Source organism: Haliotis asinina, chromosome 13 (assembly GCF_037392515.1).
Source record: "Haliotis asinina isolate JCU_RB_2024 chromosome 13, JCU_Hal_asi_v2, whole genome shotgun sequence".
Taxonomy (NCBI): domain Eukaryota; kingdom Metazoa; phylum Mollusca; class Gastropoda; order Lepetellida; family Haliotidae; genus Haliotis; species Haliotis asinina.
Genome location: NC_090292.1, coordinates 50,370,378 through 50,388,436, shown reverse-complemented (window position 1 = coordinate 50,388,436; position 18,059 = coordinate 50,370,378). Strand labels below are relative to the sequence as shown.

The 18,059-nt window shown below is 39.3% G+C and overlaps 1 protein-coding gene across 1 annotated transcript in view; it reads right to left on the bottom strand.

The window, feature by feature from the left end:
* Positions 1-7,772: 7,772 nt before the first annotated feature.
* LOC137259835 (cilia- and flagella-associated protein 337-like) overlaps positions 7,773-18,059 on the bottom strand; it is a 103,338-nt gene continuing 93,051 nt past the window's right edge. The window contains exons 27-29 of the mRNA XM_067797455.1: positions 14,607-14,727; positions 12,567-12,661; positions 7,773-8,978 (exon numbers count right to left, since the gene is read on the bottom strand). Of these exons, the coding sequence (XP_067653556.1) occupies positions 8,829-8,978; positions 12,567-12,661; positions 14,607-14,727 (366 nt within the window). The 3' untranslated portion in view covers positions 7,773-8,828. The remainder of the gene's footprint in view (positions 8,979-12,566; positions 12,662-14,606; positions 14,728-18,059) is intronic.

Genomic DNA, 18,059 nt, shown 5'->3' with positions numbered 1-18,059 from the left:
AAGGGAGGTAACCCCCTAAGAATTGTCTCCCTTGGAAATAGTAAAGCCTGTGGTGTGGCATATGCAATGTACATACAGTGTTGTACAGGTAGTATACAGGTACACTCAGAATATCCCGTAACCATGGATACAGATGACTGACATAGCCAAACAGAGATACTATTTTCCATATGACTGATTTAATGACGTTCACATTTTAGTGCTGGGGCAGTGGGGTAGTCTAGTGGTTAAAGCATTCACTTGTCATGCTGAAGACCCAGGTTGGATTCCCCACATGGGTACAATGTGTACTCATTCCTGGTGTCCCCTGTTATGATGTTCCTGATATATTGCTGAAAGTGGCTTAAAACCATACTCACTTGCGCTTGTTTTTGCTCAACACAACAATCAGCTGTGACATTTTTAGTACAGAACCAGGGGTACAAATTTATGGGACTACTTGCATAAAGTGATTTCAGCACCACCCTATACTCCAGGAAGTGAAAATCAACACACTAAATGGAAAACAATTAGTTACAAAAATAATAGTAGGGATTGCGAAACTGAAAAGGGAAGTATCTTTTTCAAAGAAGGAAGGAGACAATTGAGCTGACCTTGAAAAGCTGACGATGAGAAGGATCAAGAGTTGATGTGTTCTATTCAATTCTGTTGGTGCACTGTGGCACATTTACATAACAGAAAAGAGATAAAAGGTACATGGTGGTATTTGTAGAACCGCAGTATTTTGCCTTCGGTTCAGTATGCCGTAATATAAGAAGGAAAATCAGTATTTTCTCTTTTCGTACAGTCATTTTTTTCACCTTTTTTAACCTTTTCTAAAATGTCTAGAAATTGAATCAGTTTTGTGCAATTCTGTAAGATTTTGCGCTTGTCAATTTTCTACATTACGATCATATCTCATATAACGAACCGAAGGCTTTGACCGCAATACGTACTGTACCATGCTTATCTCCTAATTATACTCTTGTATTACAATCAATCTGTCATCAGAAGTTGACCTGATTCTTACTTTTGTAAATCTGACTAACAGAGCACAGTACAGTAAACTGTATCTATACCATGTTGCTAATGAACTGACAGATATAGGGGCATTAGGGTGGTGGTTAAGGCATTTGCTTGTCACACCAAAGAGCAGGTTCGATTCCCTACATGGGTACAATGTGGGAAGCCCATCTCTTGTGTCCCCAATTTTGATATTTCTGGAATATTGCTTAAAGTGGGGTAAAACTAAATTCTGTCATGATTTTCTTTATTTTGTTGACTACGAATTTTATGGTCAAACTACTCATTTTGAACATTGAAACTACTATTTGCAACACTTTGGGGTCGGCATCTCTGCCAGTGTACAGTCAGCAGTTTAACCCATTCAATCATCACAGCTTTGAGTGATAGGCACAGGCGGCATTTGCATTTAAAAATAGGCATCCTGAGCCTAATTATCATCAAATCACAGAAATTTAAAATGATTATTATGCCACTTAAAGAACTGATTGCTAGGGCTGAAAATTTCATGTTGCTGCATAATTTGAAGGCACTTAGATCCCTACACATTCTCATTAATCTCAAGGGTGTATTTTCCGATAAATCTCCTCTTGCACCATGATGCATCAGTGGCCCCATAATTGTATTACCTCTATTTGCAGGCTTGTTGAGTTGAGTGTACATATCACAAGGCTTCTAAACATTGCTCCCTTTTGCTTCTTTCCCCTAACCAATTAAACCTGACAACACAGTTCTTGCAGAGTACCCTGAAAGAGGTAGAAAGAGTTCTTGCATATACATTTTGAAGGTTTGTCAGCCTGTCAGTTTGTCTGCCAGATATTTTTTTCTGCACAGTGAGCATACCTTTGCAGTTAACAGTGGCAAGGTTAGATGCAATGCCTTGTCTCTTGTCTTCTGTTAGAAGGCGCAGCCAGCAAAGGGAGGTAATAAAATTATTGGGCCGAGCCGTATATGCCTCCTGGGTATTAGAGGATTATCAAACATGATCGCAACATTATTCTGAACAAGTGCCATTTCTTTTGTCGTATTTTTTTTTTTTCAAAAAGGTAATTTTATTGCTGGAGAGAGGATGTTTGGTTATCGCTGTTATATACTTCATACTGCTGTTTTGTTATGGTTGAATTCAGTCAACTTGGTTATAAAGGAAACTTTATATCACAGATGGAGTGCTTGGGTAGCCGAGTGGTTAAAGCACTGGCCCCTCATGCCACTGACCCAGGTTCGATTCCCCATGAGAACTATGTATGAAGCCTATTTCTGGAGTGTCCTACAGTTATATAACTGCAGTATTGTTGAAGCAGGATAAAACCCAGCTCACTGGCTTACTCAGAGCTGATTTGGCTAGACCAACTTATATTACTTGTTTTTCATTGTGTTGATACAAAATCAAAGGTTGAAGGAAAATGTGACCCTTTAAGCAAGCATGCATTGCTATAACTGGGATATATTGCTCGAATTATTTTTAACCAATTTTCGAAATTTAAAAAATGTGAAAAGTCCCAGTAATTTCACCTTAGAAGTTTTTGCTGTAGTGAGAGAGAACTAGCAATCAGACCATGAATGGAACTGTACATTTTGGAATACACTTATTACGTTCATTACAGAAGAGGCCGGTAAGTCAACTGGGCCATTCTCACCGTGAATTTAGTGTTAAGGTGGAAGCTGTTAGATTGCCTTAGATCGAAGATTGCTGTTGGACAATACCTAGACAATCTGCAAATCATTCATTCAGTTGGCCTCATATCTGAAATTTATATTCACAAGAATTAATTTTGTTTCTGCTTGTGGGTTTACAGTTTTGATTGTTACAACCAACTGTCTGTGAAATGTCAGGTTGACTGTTGTTGGTTGTTGGACATTTTAATTGTGAAAGTCATGGTTTTCATTTGGTTACCTTGGTAACAGATTTGTTAAGTCATGTGCAAATATCTGAGGCCTTTTCTTCCACTCAGCTGTTGAATATTAAATTCAAGGAACTATTTCCAGTTTAAATTTGTGACAATTTCAGGTCAAATGTTGAGTGATAGATTGTCAAGAATACTAGTGAAAAGACACTTTGTTTTTGAAATATTTAAGATTTGTTTATGGACTTTTTTTTAATAAACACTGGCTGCTACAGGAGATGTATCTATAATGAAATTGCATCAAAATACTTTACAGACTCAAAGTTACCCTGAGCTGAAACTGTAACATTTTGAAAGGGAATTTTCAAATATATTTAAATGCAAATTAAAAACTTCTTTAAATTTCTCACATGAATTTCTGCTATAAAATAAGGTTTAAGTTTTGAACACTAACTGTTTTTTTTGTTGTGTTTTATACACTGATTGATATATATTATTTCACAAACAGGAATGTTCACCCATCAAATGACAGCTGTTTTTTTCTTTTTTTATGGAATCACCATTTTATGTCAAGAAAATTCAGCTATTGATATGAAACATGTTGGTATGGGGGAGTGGGGAGGTGGAGTAGCCTAGTGGTTGAAGCTTTTGCTTGTCACACTGAAGATGTGGTTTGATTCCTAAGATGGGCATAATGAGTGAAGAGTGATTGACAAAATTGATAACGACATACCACAGAGGTCAAGGTTCATGTTCAGATGTGTTCCTAGTATTGACATGATTTGCAGGATCTGGCTAGCTATTCTCGAAGCATTCGTAGCCTTACAAACTTCTTAAGCACATTCTCAACACATTGGCTACAATCAAAGGTACGAATTCTCAGGGCAGTGTGCGTTTTGAGAATAAGAGCCCTGGTTTTGGATTCACAAGACTAAGATAAAGATATCTTTGCAGCTGCAGATCAATCAGACTAGCTATTCTTGAAACGTTCATAGCCCTATAAGTTTAAATATTAAGCCCATTCTTAACACATTGGCTACGATCAAAGTTAAGAGTTCTTAGGGCTACAAAAGTTTCGAGAATAAGGGCCCTGGTCAGATGCTGTCTGTCTGATCTGAGATCAACATCTGGATATATATCAAGATATCTTAGGATTGAGAAATGAGATTAACAAGATTAGCATAAGAATATCTTTGCAGCTACAGATCATATTACAAGTCTTAAGGTATCTAAGTAATCTTGTCTAAGATTAACAAGATCCATAGTTAGGTATCTGAGAAGTTAAGACTAATGTTAAGATATTTCAGGATTAAGGGTTGAGCTTAACAAGATCAACATTTAGAGATCTAAGAAGCTAGGGCTAATATCAGATGATCACTAATATATCCACTTCCTTATTACATATTTTTCAGGGCGGTGGGATAGCCTAGTGGTTAAAGCGTTCACTCGTCACGCTGAAGACCCGGGTTCGATTCCCCACATGGGTACAATGTGTGAGGCCCATTTTCTGGTGTCCCCTGCAGTGATATCGCTGGAATATTGCTAAAAGTGATGTAAAAACCCAAACTCACTCAATCACTCACTCACTATTACATATTTTTCAGATGTAAGTGATTTTCAGTTATTACATTTAACTCTGTTTTTGTCTAAGTGCCTGTTTTCAGTTGTCTATAATTAAAGTATATTGTATAATAATATCTGTCTTTCCCCAAATCAACTGTGATATGCATTAATTTATTCTCTTTTAGAAGTGCTTTAGATGTTTTGACCCATTTAGTCCTAGCTAGGGTATGACAGCCATGACGTCTGTATGGCATTAAACAGTGCATCAAGAAGCTGCACGTACAGTCTGGCTGTTATCTTGGTTTAGTGGTATGCAAACTTTTAGCTATAATGATTACCTGCCCTTGCAATGTACAATTTTTGCCAGTGAAAACACTTAAAGTTCACAATAAAGTAATATGAATTATAGATGATTTGTTGTTATTTTTAACATGGAATGGCTTTGATGATGAGTGCAACTCAAGGGATTAGCTGGTCAAATGCATAGATCAATGCTTATGCTCTTTGTCACCAGATTGTCAGGTCCAGACTGTTGGAATATTGCTGATTGCCGCGTAAAACTCACTCACTCACTCTCACTCACTCATTGATAATGGACCAGTGAAGGGATGGTGTAAATACAGCTAGGGACCGTGCAGATACCAAAAGTACTGTAAGTCACAATGGTCCTTAGCATGGTGATCTGTAGCCTTTTTGTGTTATATTTTGTTTTGGGTTTTTTTTTGTAGTGATACATTGCAATTGTATTTGCACTCACTCATGAATAGTCACTGATGCAAACAAGATCAATTGATTGACCAATCGATTACTTGGGCAGTCACTTCAGCACTAGATTCACATATACAGCATTGGGTCAAGGACATATATTGCCGCCCATAATTTTTATGTACATTTTTTTTGTGAGAAAATGAATGCAGGTTGTCAGTAAATACAACTTAAGAATATGTTGTTATTTGTTTTGGATTCCAACTCAACCAAAGTTGGTAAAGAAACCATTGGTGATAGTCCTGCTCCCTCCAGAATCTGTGTCGTACTGGCATCTTACTTCATGTACATGGGGAACATCTCAGTGGGCCAGCAAACAAGCATTGTGTCATAGCTTCCAGGGGTAGCCTAGTGGTCAAAGTGTTCGCTCGTCACATCAAACAACTGGGTTCAATTCCCCACCTGGTGTGAAGCCCACTTTTGGTGTCCCTTGTGATATTGCTGGGACAATGCTTAAAAGCTGCATAAGACCACTGTCATTCAAAGCGTCCACACACACTCAGATCTCAGCCATGTACACATACTTCTCACCTTCACTGGGTATGCTAGTGGTTACAGCGTTAGCTTGTCATGGCGAAGACCCAATTTTGATTCCTCATATGGATACTGAGTGTTTGAAGCCCATTTCTGTTGTCCCCAGCTATGATATTGCTGGAATATTGCTTAAAGCTGTTTAAAACTAAACTCAATGACTCATTCTCATCCATGTCAATCTCAGACACGCACATAATCAGATCTCAGCCGAGGACACCAACAGTGCACGCTCTCCAACTCAGACTCTTTGTTGGATTACTGCGTATCCTGGACTAAACTTTTGCTCCTTCTTTGTGGTCATATGGTAAAAGCACTGTATCTCGGACTCTGATTATTTTGAATTTCGGATCACGAAAAAACATTGCTCCATAATCTGGAGCAGGAAGTCTGCATGGCCAATAAACCATGAATAAACACCTGTTGATTGGTTCAGTACTTTGTCTTCTAACACATGATAGAAACAAGCAATGTGACTGGCTGATCTGACCAAAAGAAAATGCCTGCTTTCCTGCACATTTGCTTCAAGAAAACATTTTGTATCTGGGATAGACTCAATTCTTGTCAAATTCAAGAACAAGGTTGAAAATGGATAGCTTTATTGATAACTGACAAAGGTATTGTTTAACTGTGAAAATAGAGATCTAAGTTAATATTCAATTCATCATTAATGTTCCAGTAAAATATCTTCTAGCCAACACGTCAGTTGTCCAGCCTCTTGACCGGGGAATAATTCGAGCCCTCAAGCATCGATATAGGAAATTTCTGTGTAACTCAGTCTGTTCTAGTTCATTCGTTTTATTTGGTCCCAAGACGGTACGAATTAGAATGCACTGTACAAGATTGGTCTTGGAAACCAAGAATAGGCCTTTCTCTGGAGAGATAAATTTATTTGATATTAACTTCATGAAAGATTTATCAGAATCTCATAAACATTCTCTGCAGATGTGATGGGTCCTAAAAAGATCTACTAATCCTTTGTGTATAAAGACCTTCAGCAACCCATGCTTGCCATAAAAGGCGACTATGCTTGTCGTAAGAGGCAACTAACGGGATCGGGTTGTCAGACTCGCTTACTTGGTTGACATGTCATCGGTTCCCAATTGGGCAGATCAATGCTCATGTTGTTGATCACTGGATTGTCTGGTCCAGCCTCGATTATTTACAGACTGCCCCCACATAGCTGGAATATTGCGGAGTGTGGCATAAACCACAACTCACTCACGTGTATAAAGATACATGAGTTGAGAGTGTCAGTGACTGACATAACTTTAGTATCTATGGACCAGCTGAGGTGAGCAGACGTCAACTGAGAGATATCTGATTGTTGCTCAGATTTATGTGAAGCTGATAACAATAGAAAGTGCCCGCCTCAGAGCATACATAAGCTCCCAAGCATTCAAAATAAATTTATACTTACAATTTTTATATATGTCATTTTAATTTATGGCTAGATTTTAAAATTAGCTAACATCTGAACGTATGCCCAGCTACATCCAAGCAGGAAGCAAATGTACCGTAAGTGGAATGGGTCGGGTGAGGTGGAGTGGGGTGAGAGGAGGTGGGAAGGGTGAGATGAAGTGGGTGTGGTGGGGTGAGAGGAGGTGGGTCTGGTGAGGGGAGGGGGGATGTGGTGAGGTGGGTTGACGAGATGAGGTGGGGTGGGGTGAGATCTTTGTGTATATGTGTACCATTTATAACAAACAAGCTATAATAGGTCCACTGAAATGGCAAACAGTGAAGGTGACCATGATGTACACATAAAATCAAGTCAACAAAATTCCAGGTAAATGGAAGTGGTATGTTGCGAAGGGACAAAAATTTAATAATGTTTAATAATATTTCATAATGAGAGAGAGAGAGAGATTCCCATAGCACCTGCATTCTCCATAAAAATTATCATCGCCATAAATTATGAACAGTACTGGTTTTAAGGTATACTGGGTTTTTCATCCATAATCATAAGATCCTGGAAGGCCCAAGGGATGCAACTCCGCACAGTGACTTGAAGCACCATTAGGGTGTGGGCAACCAGTCTCTCAATTTAACACAGAACAAGATCCAAAATTTGACTGATTGAAGTTTATTTCATACAATAAATCACTCATCTCACATTATTGACGCAGGGATATAATCTAGATCTATAAATGCATACTCATACTTACAGTATATATATACATACATTGTCAAAAGACAAATGTCACCCAAAATATCACAGACGTATATGAAATTGGCTTCATGAAAATACTCCACTTATGTACATGGGATAGATGTTTTTGTGTTTGCTTTGTACACCTCAGTAATATTCCAGTTTGTCCTGCTGGGATACAATGACATGTTGAGCAAGACCAAGACATCTTAAAGGAATCTAAATCTTTGAACCTGTTCTTTTCAGTGTGGTAGAAGGTAGCACATATTCTGTATTCTAGGCAGAAAACCACACCTCAATGACAAAGTCTCAGACAAACACAACGGTAACAGACCTACCAAATAAAACTTTCTCATGGTACAGAAAAACGCAGAAAAGTCCACATTAATCATTGAAATGGCAAAATAAACATATTTCTTCGCTACTGAAACAGTAAACACAGCAATCTTAAATCGCTAAAACTGGATAAAAAAAACCCCCAAAGTTCCTGCAACTATGAGGAACACATGTTGACATTTTCCAGCTTGCACAAAAGCTACGTTCCCATTTTAAAGTATTTCTGTTGTGTCATTTGCCAGTTATCATCATGATATTTGCGGTCACACTTGTTCAGTTTACTTTCCATTGGTATGAAATAATAGACAGCAATTATTTCGATATATTCAATACTTTTTCTATGGGAGACAATTCAGGAAATTCAGGACACACACAACGTACATGTTTGTAACGTACATGTGCAGCGGGGGTCAAAGTTCGCTGATATAAAAATGTTGCAGTTACATAGTCTTTCGTTACCATTTTTACTGATTTCGTAGCAAGGTAAAATGTTGATATTGCTATTTCCATGATTAATGTGGACTCAAAGCTCACTGTGAAAGTTTTCTTTGGTATGTCTAGATAACCTGAAACTTTAAACCCTGGTGTCTTGGAATTGGTATCCTGACTTCAAGATATTCTGCGACAGTGATGAAAGTTTAGTCCTGGACGCTGACACTGACGGAGCTCTTGCGTGTCTGCAGGGGTTTTAGCCTTTGACCTTTACTCTTCCGTGGTGACTGCTTGGCCATTTGACCCATGCCAACGCCGATTGTTTGGAAGTTTGTGCGCAGCATCTTGGAGTTGATCTGGAACACAAAAAACTGAGCTACAGTACCTACACAGAGTGTATGAATTAAATTTTAAAAGTCACTGGCCAGGAGGGCTAGTTAAGTAAAAATTAGTGCTGGTGTTGGCATTCAGCAAGTGATACAATACATCATGATGGTAAAATTTTAGTCACAACAATATATTGCCTAAGTATTGTGCACTGAAGCTGCGATATGATACGAATACTGATACAACACCTTAAAAGGACACTGATGCGGAGTGAATAATGTTTCTTGCCAACGGTCTAATTATGAAACCAAACTGCGAATTGGTCATTGCCTGATCCCTCGACCGTGACGGACAATGGGACTGGGCTCCTGTCCATATTAGCAGAATTTCTTCACCTAAACAGTCAGGAGGCTGGATGCCCATCATATGCCATTATTTAAAAATATCCATGGTATTCATTGTCTGATTGTAAAAAGATATCCCAGCAGTGTAGGTTTTTTTTGATGTTTGGATGGTATAGTTACTGATCCAATTTGATCCTATTTCTGTGTTTTTAACCTCGATATTTAATCATGTTACATGAAAATATGATGTCTACAGGCATGTAGCAAGCCATTTGTTTCAGTCCGAAAGATTGGAAAGCTTTATATTTAGGTAGTTTTGAGTGTTGGTTCAGCTGTGATAGCAAATATCATACGTAAATTTTGGTAGCTATGGTAGCTAACCTGGTTTATTATTTATGATAATAAAAACACACAGTTGATTTATTCGCATTTGTAAACTAAAAACGACAACTTTGCCTGTTGTAGAGAAATCTGAAAATTTTCTTATGTAAAAAAAACTTATTACACCTATTTACCCAAGTACACAGCAAATGCCTGTATGTGTTCCTTATGTAACGAAATTCCGTTGGTATCCTCAAAACAGTTTCGGCCCAAAAGTGTTTTCAGGCTGCATGCGACACTGAGATTACATCGTCCTTGCTGTAATCATGTTTGATGGTGTAAACCTACACGTGTTATTTGTCATCATTCTCTGGATGGTCAATTAATGAATTTATAACAGGTATAATTAGTAGTAACACCACTTTGGTTACTCAACAAAGGTTCCCAGTTGGCATTTCTCCTGTCTCAAGTAAATACTCAACATTATAAATTAAGGTCTGTAGTGGCAGATGTATTGTATGTTATGTAATATGTGCATGTAAGTGATGCAAGAGGGTTTATCAGCTGAGTTACATAAACCAACATCGATCAAAGGATTAACCGATAACACCCTGATTGACTAATTACTTTTATCTTCAAGCGGATTTGTCAAAAGGCAGTGTGTGTAGATGTACTAATTTATACTGACTACACCCTGTCGTAAAGTGCGAGTGTAAAAACAACATCCTCCCTTCACAGAATTCACCCCCCTTGCGTTGATTGATTGATTGCTCATTATAGGTTAACTAAATTACTTAGATTGGCGGACATCATACAATTAGTTGCCAGGTGTGCTATCTTGGGTGACCAATGAGAGGTTTATCAGTTTTTCACCAATGTGAAAGACGTGAAACGATGTGTTACTTTTTCGCAAATTAGACTGTTGTAAGATACACAACACAGACCAGGATTATTTACCAGCTGCAGATGAATGGAATACGATTTCTTTTACGTGAATATTGATGGATACATCCCTGAACAAGGTAGTAGCCTGACATAGTTGCTATAAAATTAGTCTGTTTTACATTCATTATTTGCATTTTGTTTTAATTTATTTGTTGTAGCATTCAGCAGAATCTATATGACAGAAAACACACACTAGATCGCGTATGTGTGTGAAATAGGATCCACATTGGCAGTCTATACAATGTATAAATGTTGCTGTCATGTTAGAAATTTACTATAAGCAGACCATGTGTTCATTTATTAATTTTCAAAATCATACAAATATGACAATAAACTAATTAGGGTTATGAGACAAAATATGGAGACGTACATTGGCTTCGTTATTTTTCCATCCTTATAGTTTTGTGGGCCATTTGAAGTATTGTATCGGGATATACAACAATGTGAAACTTTGTACTGATTCACTGTATCGGTGGCCCACACATCAATGCATTGATGTATACTGATGTAATGTCACACCAATCATAAAAATGTTGCCAGCCAACATCATATTTGACACTGGCCCTGCAAAATATCAATATCAAAAAACAAATGGGTCAGAATAAGCCATTTTCCAGTTTCGCGAAACAGATTCGTTGAGAGTGATGTCCCTTTGCAAAAACATGTGACCTTGGGCAAACTGTCAAAACAAACATCTGTCAAATTTTGTCACATGTTTGACCGTGCAACGACCGCTGTCTGATGTATACTCCGAGAGAAGCCGAAGATGTCATAGCACCAGTGTGGTACAAGGAACACTATCACATGGAACACGTATTTATTGCTCCTCTTCAAAAGCTGAAGAGTCGACCGGAGAAAATTTTTCAATAATAAGAAACAAGAGTCAAGATGACATATCCCCCTGGCCCCTACCTATTTGTAAGGACAAATCATCTGACAGTTACTTGATGTTTTTTTCACATTAAGTTTGAATCATTTCCATCTAAAATCATGAAAAATATAAATGCCATATATATGTAAACAACAAACAGCACCATTTCAAGATCTGACTCATATGTCTGTTAAGATCTGTTGAAAGATATCAAATGGTTTTTGAGTTGTGCTCTGGAAACGAAGCCCATCTTGAGACTAAGTCGGCATCATTTCCATGGAAACCAGAAAAAATAGAAATTACAAAAATCTGCAAATCGCAAAGGTCACCACTGTGAGGTCTGTCTCACATATCTGTCAAGTTTTGCTGAAAGGTATTGAGAAGTCTTTGAGTTGTTCTATGGAAACAAAGCCCATCCCTTCCTTTTGAGAATAAGTCTGAATCGTTTCCCTGGAAACCAAGAAAATGATAAATCACCCAGATCTGTAAATAGCAAAAGACACTACTTTGAGGTCTGCCTCACATATCTGTCAAGTTTTGCTGAAAGGAAGCCAACCCCTCCCGTTAGACTGAGACCAAAAAGTTACATGGATATAAGAAAAAAATAAAAATGGCAAAAATCTGTAAATAGCAAAAGGCACAACCTTAGGTTCACCTTACTATATCTACCAATTTTGGTCTAAAACTATTGACTGGTTTTTGAGTTATGCTCTGGAAACAAAATGATTAATTGCTGGGTGGATAGAAATTAAAATTAATTATTCTCGCTTAAGAAATAAAATTCTCATGGTTTTCTTGGCCAAATATGTAGGCTTACTAGAAAATTTGTTTTAGAATGTTCTTTGCCCCATATACACTCCAAAAATTGCCAAAAGTAAAATATGTTTAGAATTTAAAAGGATGCTTGTTTATAATTTTGTTCCCTCCTGCCTGCAGGTTTTCTGAGGAAAAAAATCTGTTAAACAAGAAATGAAATCAGTCTGGTTTAAAAGCAGCATAAAACCATTATCACTAACAAATTAAAGCAGTGTGTGAAAATTTCAGAGGATAATTAATGCAAACCCTCACAAAACATGCACTAAAACTTCTGTCACACATGTTCACCTAAAAATGATTCAGAGAAGATAGCTGCTCACCTGTGAAGGCTTTCTACGCATCTCATGGAAGCGTTTCTCATAGTCCAGAATGTATCGAGGAAACAGAGACTTCTCGTCGTACGCCGTCTTCAGCGCTGCAACAATATAACACCATGAAACGCTGCAGTCAGGTCTGGGGCAATCTGTTTATTTAGTCTGGGGGTAGGTGGATTGGGTGGATGCCCAGAGGGATAGGTGGGTATATCACTAGTGGGGGTAGGTACTCGTGGGGTGGGTGGTGGATGACTAGTAGGAGTGGGTGGGTACATGGCCTGTGGGGTGGATGGGTGGATGGCCAAGGGGCGGGAGGGTGGCCAGAGGGGTGAGCAGATGAGTGGCTAAGGGATGGGTGGATGGCTAGCAGGGATGGGTGGGAGGGGGCATGGCTAATAGTGTGTATGGGTAGGGGTGGGGGGAGAATGGATGGCTCGTATGGGTAAGTGGGTAGATGGCTAGTGGGGTGTGTGGATAGCTAGTGGTGTGGGTGGGTGCAACACTAGTGAGGGTAGGTGCATCACTAGAGGGATGGGTGTATGGCTAGTGAGGTAGATACGTGGATCACTAGAAGGATGGACTGCTGCTGCAGCGCTTGTCAGAATAGTGTGTCAGACACTTCTCCAAGTACACAAGATTTCAACCCAGACAAAATCTTCATTGATTAAATTTAACACAAATCTGATCACATCAGGAATCAAATGAAGATGTAGGCATGAGTTCCTCATAGACATGAAGACACCTAATCAGGTCTGGAGACAGTCCCCATCACACACGCCGATCACGCAGCGCCAATAATGTGGCACCAACACTCACGGGAGGGCAACCCAGACAGGTCCATTAGCAAGATGACAAGAAGGACTTGTCACCAGACCAGGATGGCCACAATCTACACTACACTATCACCTTGTCTCTGAACATCTGCAATTTCAACAGCAACAAATAAAACCATTAAACTGCACAGGAGCTGCAATGAGTTGGGAGAAGCTGGGAAAATCTAGATACGGCTGGAAAGGCTAAACTGCAGGGAAAACACCCTTGTTCAGGGAAAATAATGTGGTTCAGGGACTGTGAGACAGTCTACATTGCAGGGAGGGCTAGGCAGTAGGGAAAATAATGTGGTTCAGGGACTGTGAGACAGTCTACATTGCAGGGAGGGCTAGGCAGTAGGGAAAAGAATGTGGTTCAGGGATTGTGAGACAGTCTACATTGCAGGGAGGGCTAGGCAGTAGGGAAAAGAATGTGGTTCAGGGACTGTGAGACAGTCTACATTGCAGGGAGGGCTAGGCAGTAGGGAAAAGAATGTGGTTCAGGGACTGTGAGACAGACTACATTGCAGGGAGGGCTAGGCAGTAGGGAAAAGAATGTGGTTCAGGGATTGTGAGACAGTCTACATTGCAGGGAGGGCTAGGCAGTAGGGAAAATAATGTGGTTCAGGGACTGTGAGACAGTCTACATTGCAGGGAGGGCTAGGCAGTAGGGAAAATAATGTGGTTCAGGGACTGTGAGACAGACTATTTCTACATTAACACACTAAAATGACATTGGACCTGACATGTCTCTGCATGTCTCTACATGTCTCTGCATGTCTCTACATGTCTCTGCATGTCTCTACGAAACACAACTAAAATCTGTACAACATTGACATCATTCTTTACTGCTGATAAGGGTCCTTGAGGATTTTCATGAGGATTTGACTAAAGGACTTACCTAACCCTAGATTATGAGGTTCTGTCCTTCTAACTGATAACAAGGGCCCTTGTGGTGCTTTCACAAAGGTTTGACTGTTGGGATCTACTTAATTCTAGATTATGAGGATCCTCCTTACTGCCGTTAAGGGTCCTTGAGGTGCTTTTCTAAGGTTTAGTACATAGGGACCTACTCAAACTTAACTAATGAGGTACTCTCTTTACTGCAGACAAGGGTCATGACGTTTTAGAACAAACTGACCCACTAAACTGTAGACTATAAAGTAGCCTATGTGCTGTTGACAAGGATCTAAAATACGGGGATCCACTCAAACTAAGATTATGAAGTATTCCTTACTGTCAGCAAGCTCTGGGAGTTTGGGGATCAGGTCGGCACTGCCCGTCCTCTCCTGGAAGTACTTCTCCGCGTCAGGTTTTACCAGCGGTTGGACAGCATCTAACTCCTTCGTCTCCAGGGCCTGTAGACAGAATGACAGTAGGTGAGCCTCCAAGTGAGTGAGGGAGTCAGTCAGTCTTCATGTCAAATGATAGTCGAAACCTCTTTACAATGCATGAGAAACAAGTAGACATAAAGCAGGTCAGCTGAGTTCCTCTCATCCAAGTGGTGTTTGGAGCAGCAGTATACAGTATTCAGTATCCAGTATCCAGTATCCAGTATCCAGTATACAGTATCCAGTATCCAGTATACAGTATCCAACCCAGGCAGTTGGAATACCGGGCTGGAGGCAGTATTAGTGTGAGCACATATACTCATAGAAACAAATAACAACACATGAGTGAGTGAGTGAGTTAAAATCTAGTGTCACATAGCCAATACTGCAGCCATCTAGTGACAAAAAATGTTGTAGATACCTAGTAGATACAAGTAGTTCCCAGCCAGGCCTGTGTAGTGGTAGAATAGGCCTTCAGTAACTCATTCTTGCCATAAAAGGCAACTATGCTTGTCGTAAGAGGCGACTTATGGGATCGGGTGGTGAGGCTCGCCTACTTGGTTGACACATGTCATCGGTTCCCAGTTGGGCAGATCGATGCTCATGCTGTTGATCACTCGATTGTCTGGTCCAGACTCAATTATTTACAGACCACCACCATATAACTGGAATACTGCTGAGTGCGGCGTAAAACTAAACCCACCCACTCATTTATCAGTTAGTGAAGGACTGTAAAATAAGTAGAGTATCACAAAAAAGAGTTAGAACAGGGTGGTATGTATTTCTTAAAAGCAGGAAACTACTTTAGACAATACCATATAAAAATTGGTTATTGATCACCAACAACTGAAGGTAGATGACCACACTAGGGACCAATGTGACTTTCAGAGCTTCTGCTACCTGCATGGACCCTAGCTGGATTTACACCATCCCTTCAGCTGTTGGCAGTTGGATGCAAGATTAGCCACAAATTATAATGACAGAAATACTACAACAAAAAAGTGGGAGATTAAATCTGACTTCAAATGTTTTGTGACAACAATAGACAGATGAAGAGTTAACAATGGAGAGATAAAGAGTTAACAATGGACAGATGAAGAGTTAACAATGGAGAGATAAAGAGCTAACAATGGAGAGATAAAGAGTTAACAATGGACAGATGAAGAGTTAACAATGGAGAGATAAAGAGTTAACAATGGACAGATGAAGAGTTAACAATGGACAGATGAAGAGTTAACAATGGACAGGTGAAGAAACAGGAGCACTTCTGTGGAGTCCAGATGATGTAATGTGATGACAGACACGGCCAAGATGGTTCACTGGTTCCATATGTATCAGTCACAAAATTTCCAAGTCCCTTGCTGGGATTCGAACAACGGACATTCTGATCCGAAGTCGGACACCTTGTCCACATGACCAAAGAGGTGGACCCCCCTCAGCAAGCTGACAAGGTAAAGATGTCATCTGTGGGATGACTCCACGCCCTGCTACACAAATGTTATGGATGAAACCAATGTTTCCAAGATGGAAGTGACACATGGCTGATATCACTTTCTATAGTATGATTGTAATCCAAATAAACACCAAGATTTAACGGGAAGAGCAAGGAGAGACTGAATGTATTTGGTAAATTTAAAACTGTCCATCAATTGGGATTCATCTCCATAAATTATGGCTGTGAGGATGCATCAAACCATAATCAAACAATCATCAAACAGTCATCAACGATCATGATTGAATATCCGATAGCAATGAATCGGTGGTCAAAATATCTGCCTGCTCGTCTGCCCGGGATGGGTAATTTTCAAAACGGACTGCCAGATTCTCAAATTCACCTGCCAAACTTTCAGGTTAAAATTTAGACATGCATATTTTTTGTGAGAAGGTAAGGTTTGGGCATGGGTGGCATATTTTACATCAAATTTTTGGGAGTTTCATACCCCGAATAGTATCTGTGACTATTAATAGCTTAGCAATTGTGTTCATTGATAAATGCACAGCACAAAGTACAGAAATTACCAGATTTTTTCACTTTCATATTAATGGTTATGAAGCTAGTATGTTTATTCAGACACTTTCTCTTCGCACATAAACCTAAAGTGTGCTTCTCACTACATATTCGTATATAAACCTAAAGTGAGCTTCTCACTATATATTAGGTCATCTCTTGTTTTCCCAGAATAACCGCATTTGAGGTTTTTGTTTTGGAGGGACAGGTTTTACTTTTCGCTAGAAAGACCTCTTCCCAGGTTTTGCTTTTTGTTAGTAAGATCACTTCCCCGGTTTTACTTTCTCCTAAGTTTATATGAACATCAACATTCAAATGATACATGAGTGTCTGAAATGAATTGAAAAATATCTAACAAGTTTACACTTAACAAATTACAAATTGTACAAATTGTTTCCCAGAGATATGAACCACAAACCACAGATTTGTAGACAGACACTCTACCACACGGCCACCAGTGGGGTTAAATTATCTACTTATAGTCACTGTCTTTAAATTGATTTTACATGCGCCTCAGTTATTGTTATATAACTTCATTAAATGATCATCTAATTGTAATTACCCATCATTGACGGTATATATGTTAGAGGAAACACTTCTCCTTGGTTTTGGTAGACAATGTAAAACCATCGGGGTCAGGAAATCCCTCCCCATCCGCTTTTACATTGTCTACCAAAACCTCAGAGGCGTCTTTTCTCCTATACATATCACCAGGTCAGGAAATCCCTCCCGCTCTTTTACCAAACCTTCAGAGGCGTCTTTTCTCCTATACATATCACCAGGTCGGGAAATCCCTCCCCCTCCACTTTCACACTGTCTACCAAACCCATAGAGGCATCTTTTCTCCTATACATATCACCAGGTCGGGAAATCCCTCCCCCTCCACTTTCACACTGTCTACCAAACCTTCAGAGGCGTCTTTTCTCCTACACATATCACCAGGTCGGGAAATCCCTCCCCCTCCGCTTTTACATGTCTATCAAACCTCAGAGACATCTTTTCTCCAACACATATCACCAGGTAAGATGGCGGTGGTCGCTTAGTAGCTGAAGCATGGTTACACTTTGCACTCTGTAACATTTCAAAATATTCTTGACTTTGTCCAAGATCTTTTAAGGATAAATCTTCTTTTAATTCTTTCATGCACAATGTTTCAGGGTCTTTTCAGACCCCTCCACTCTAAAACACTGTGTGTAAAAGAATTAAAAGAAGATTTATCCAGAAAAGATCTTGGTCATATATAACAACTTTTAAATGCTGCTAAAAGACATTGTTGACTTTGACATTTTATATGCAGGATATAACATGACCTGCTTGCATTACTGAAAAGTAAACCTACTTCACGCAGGAA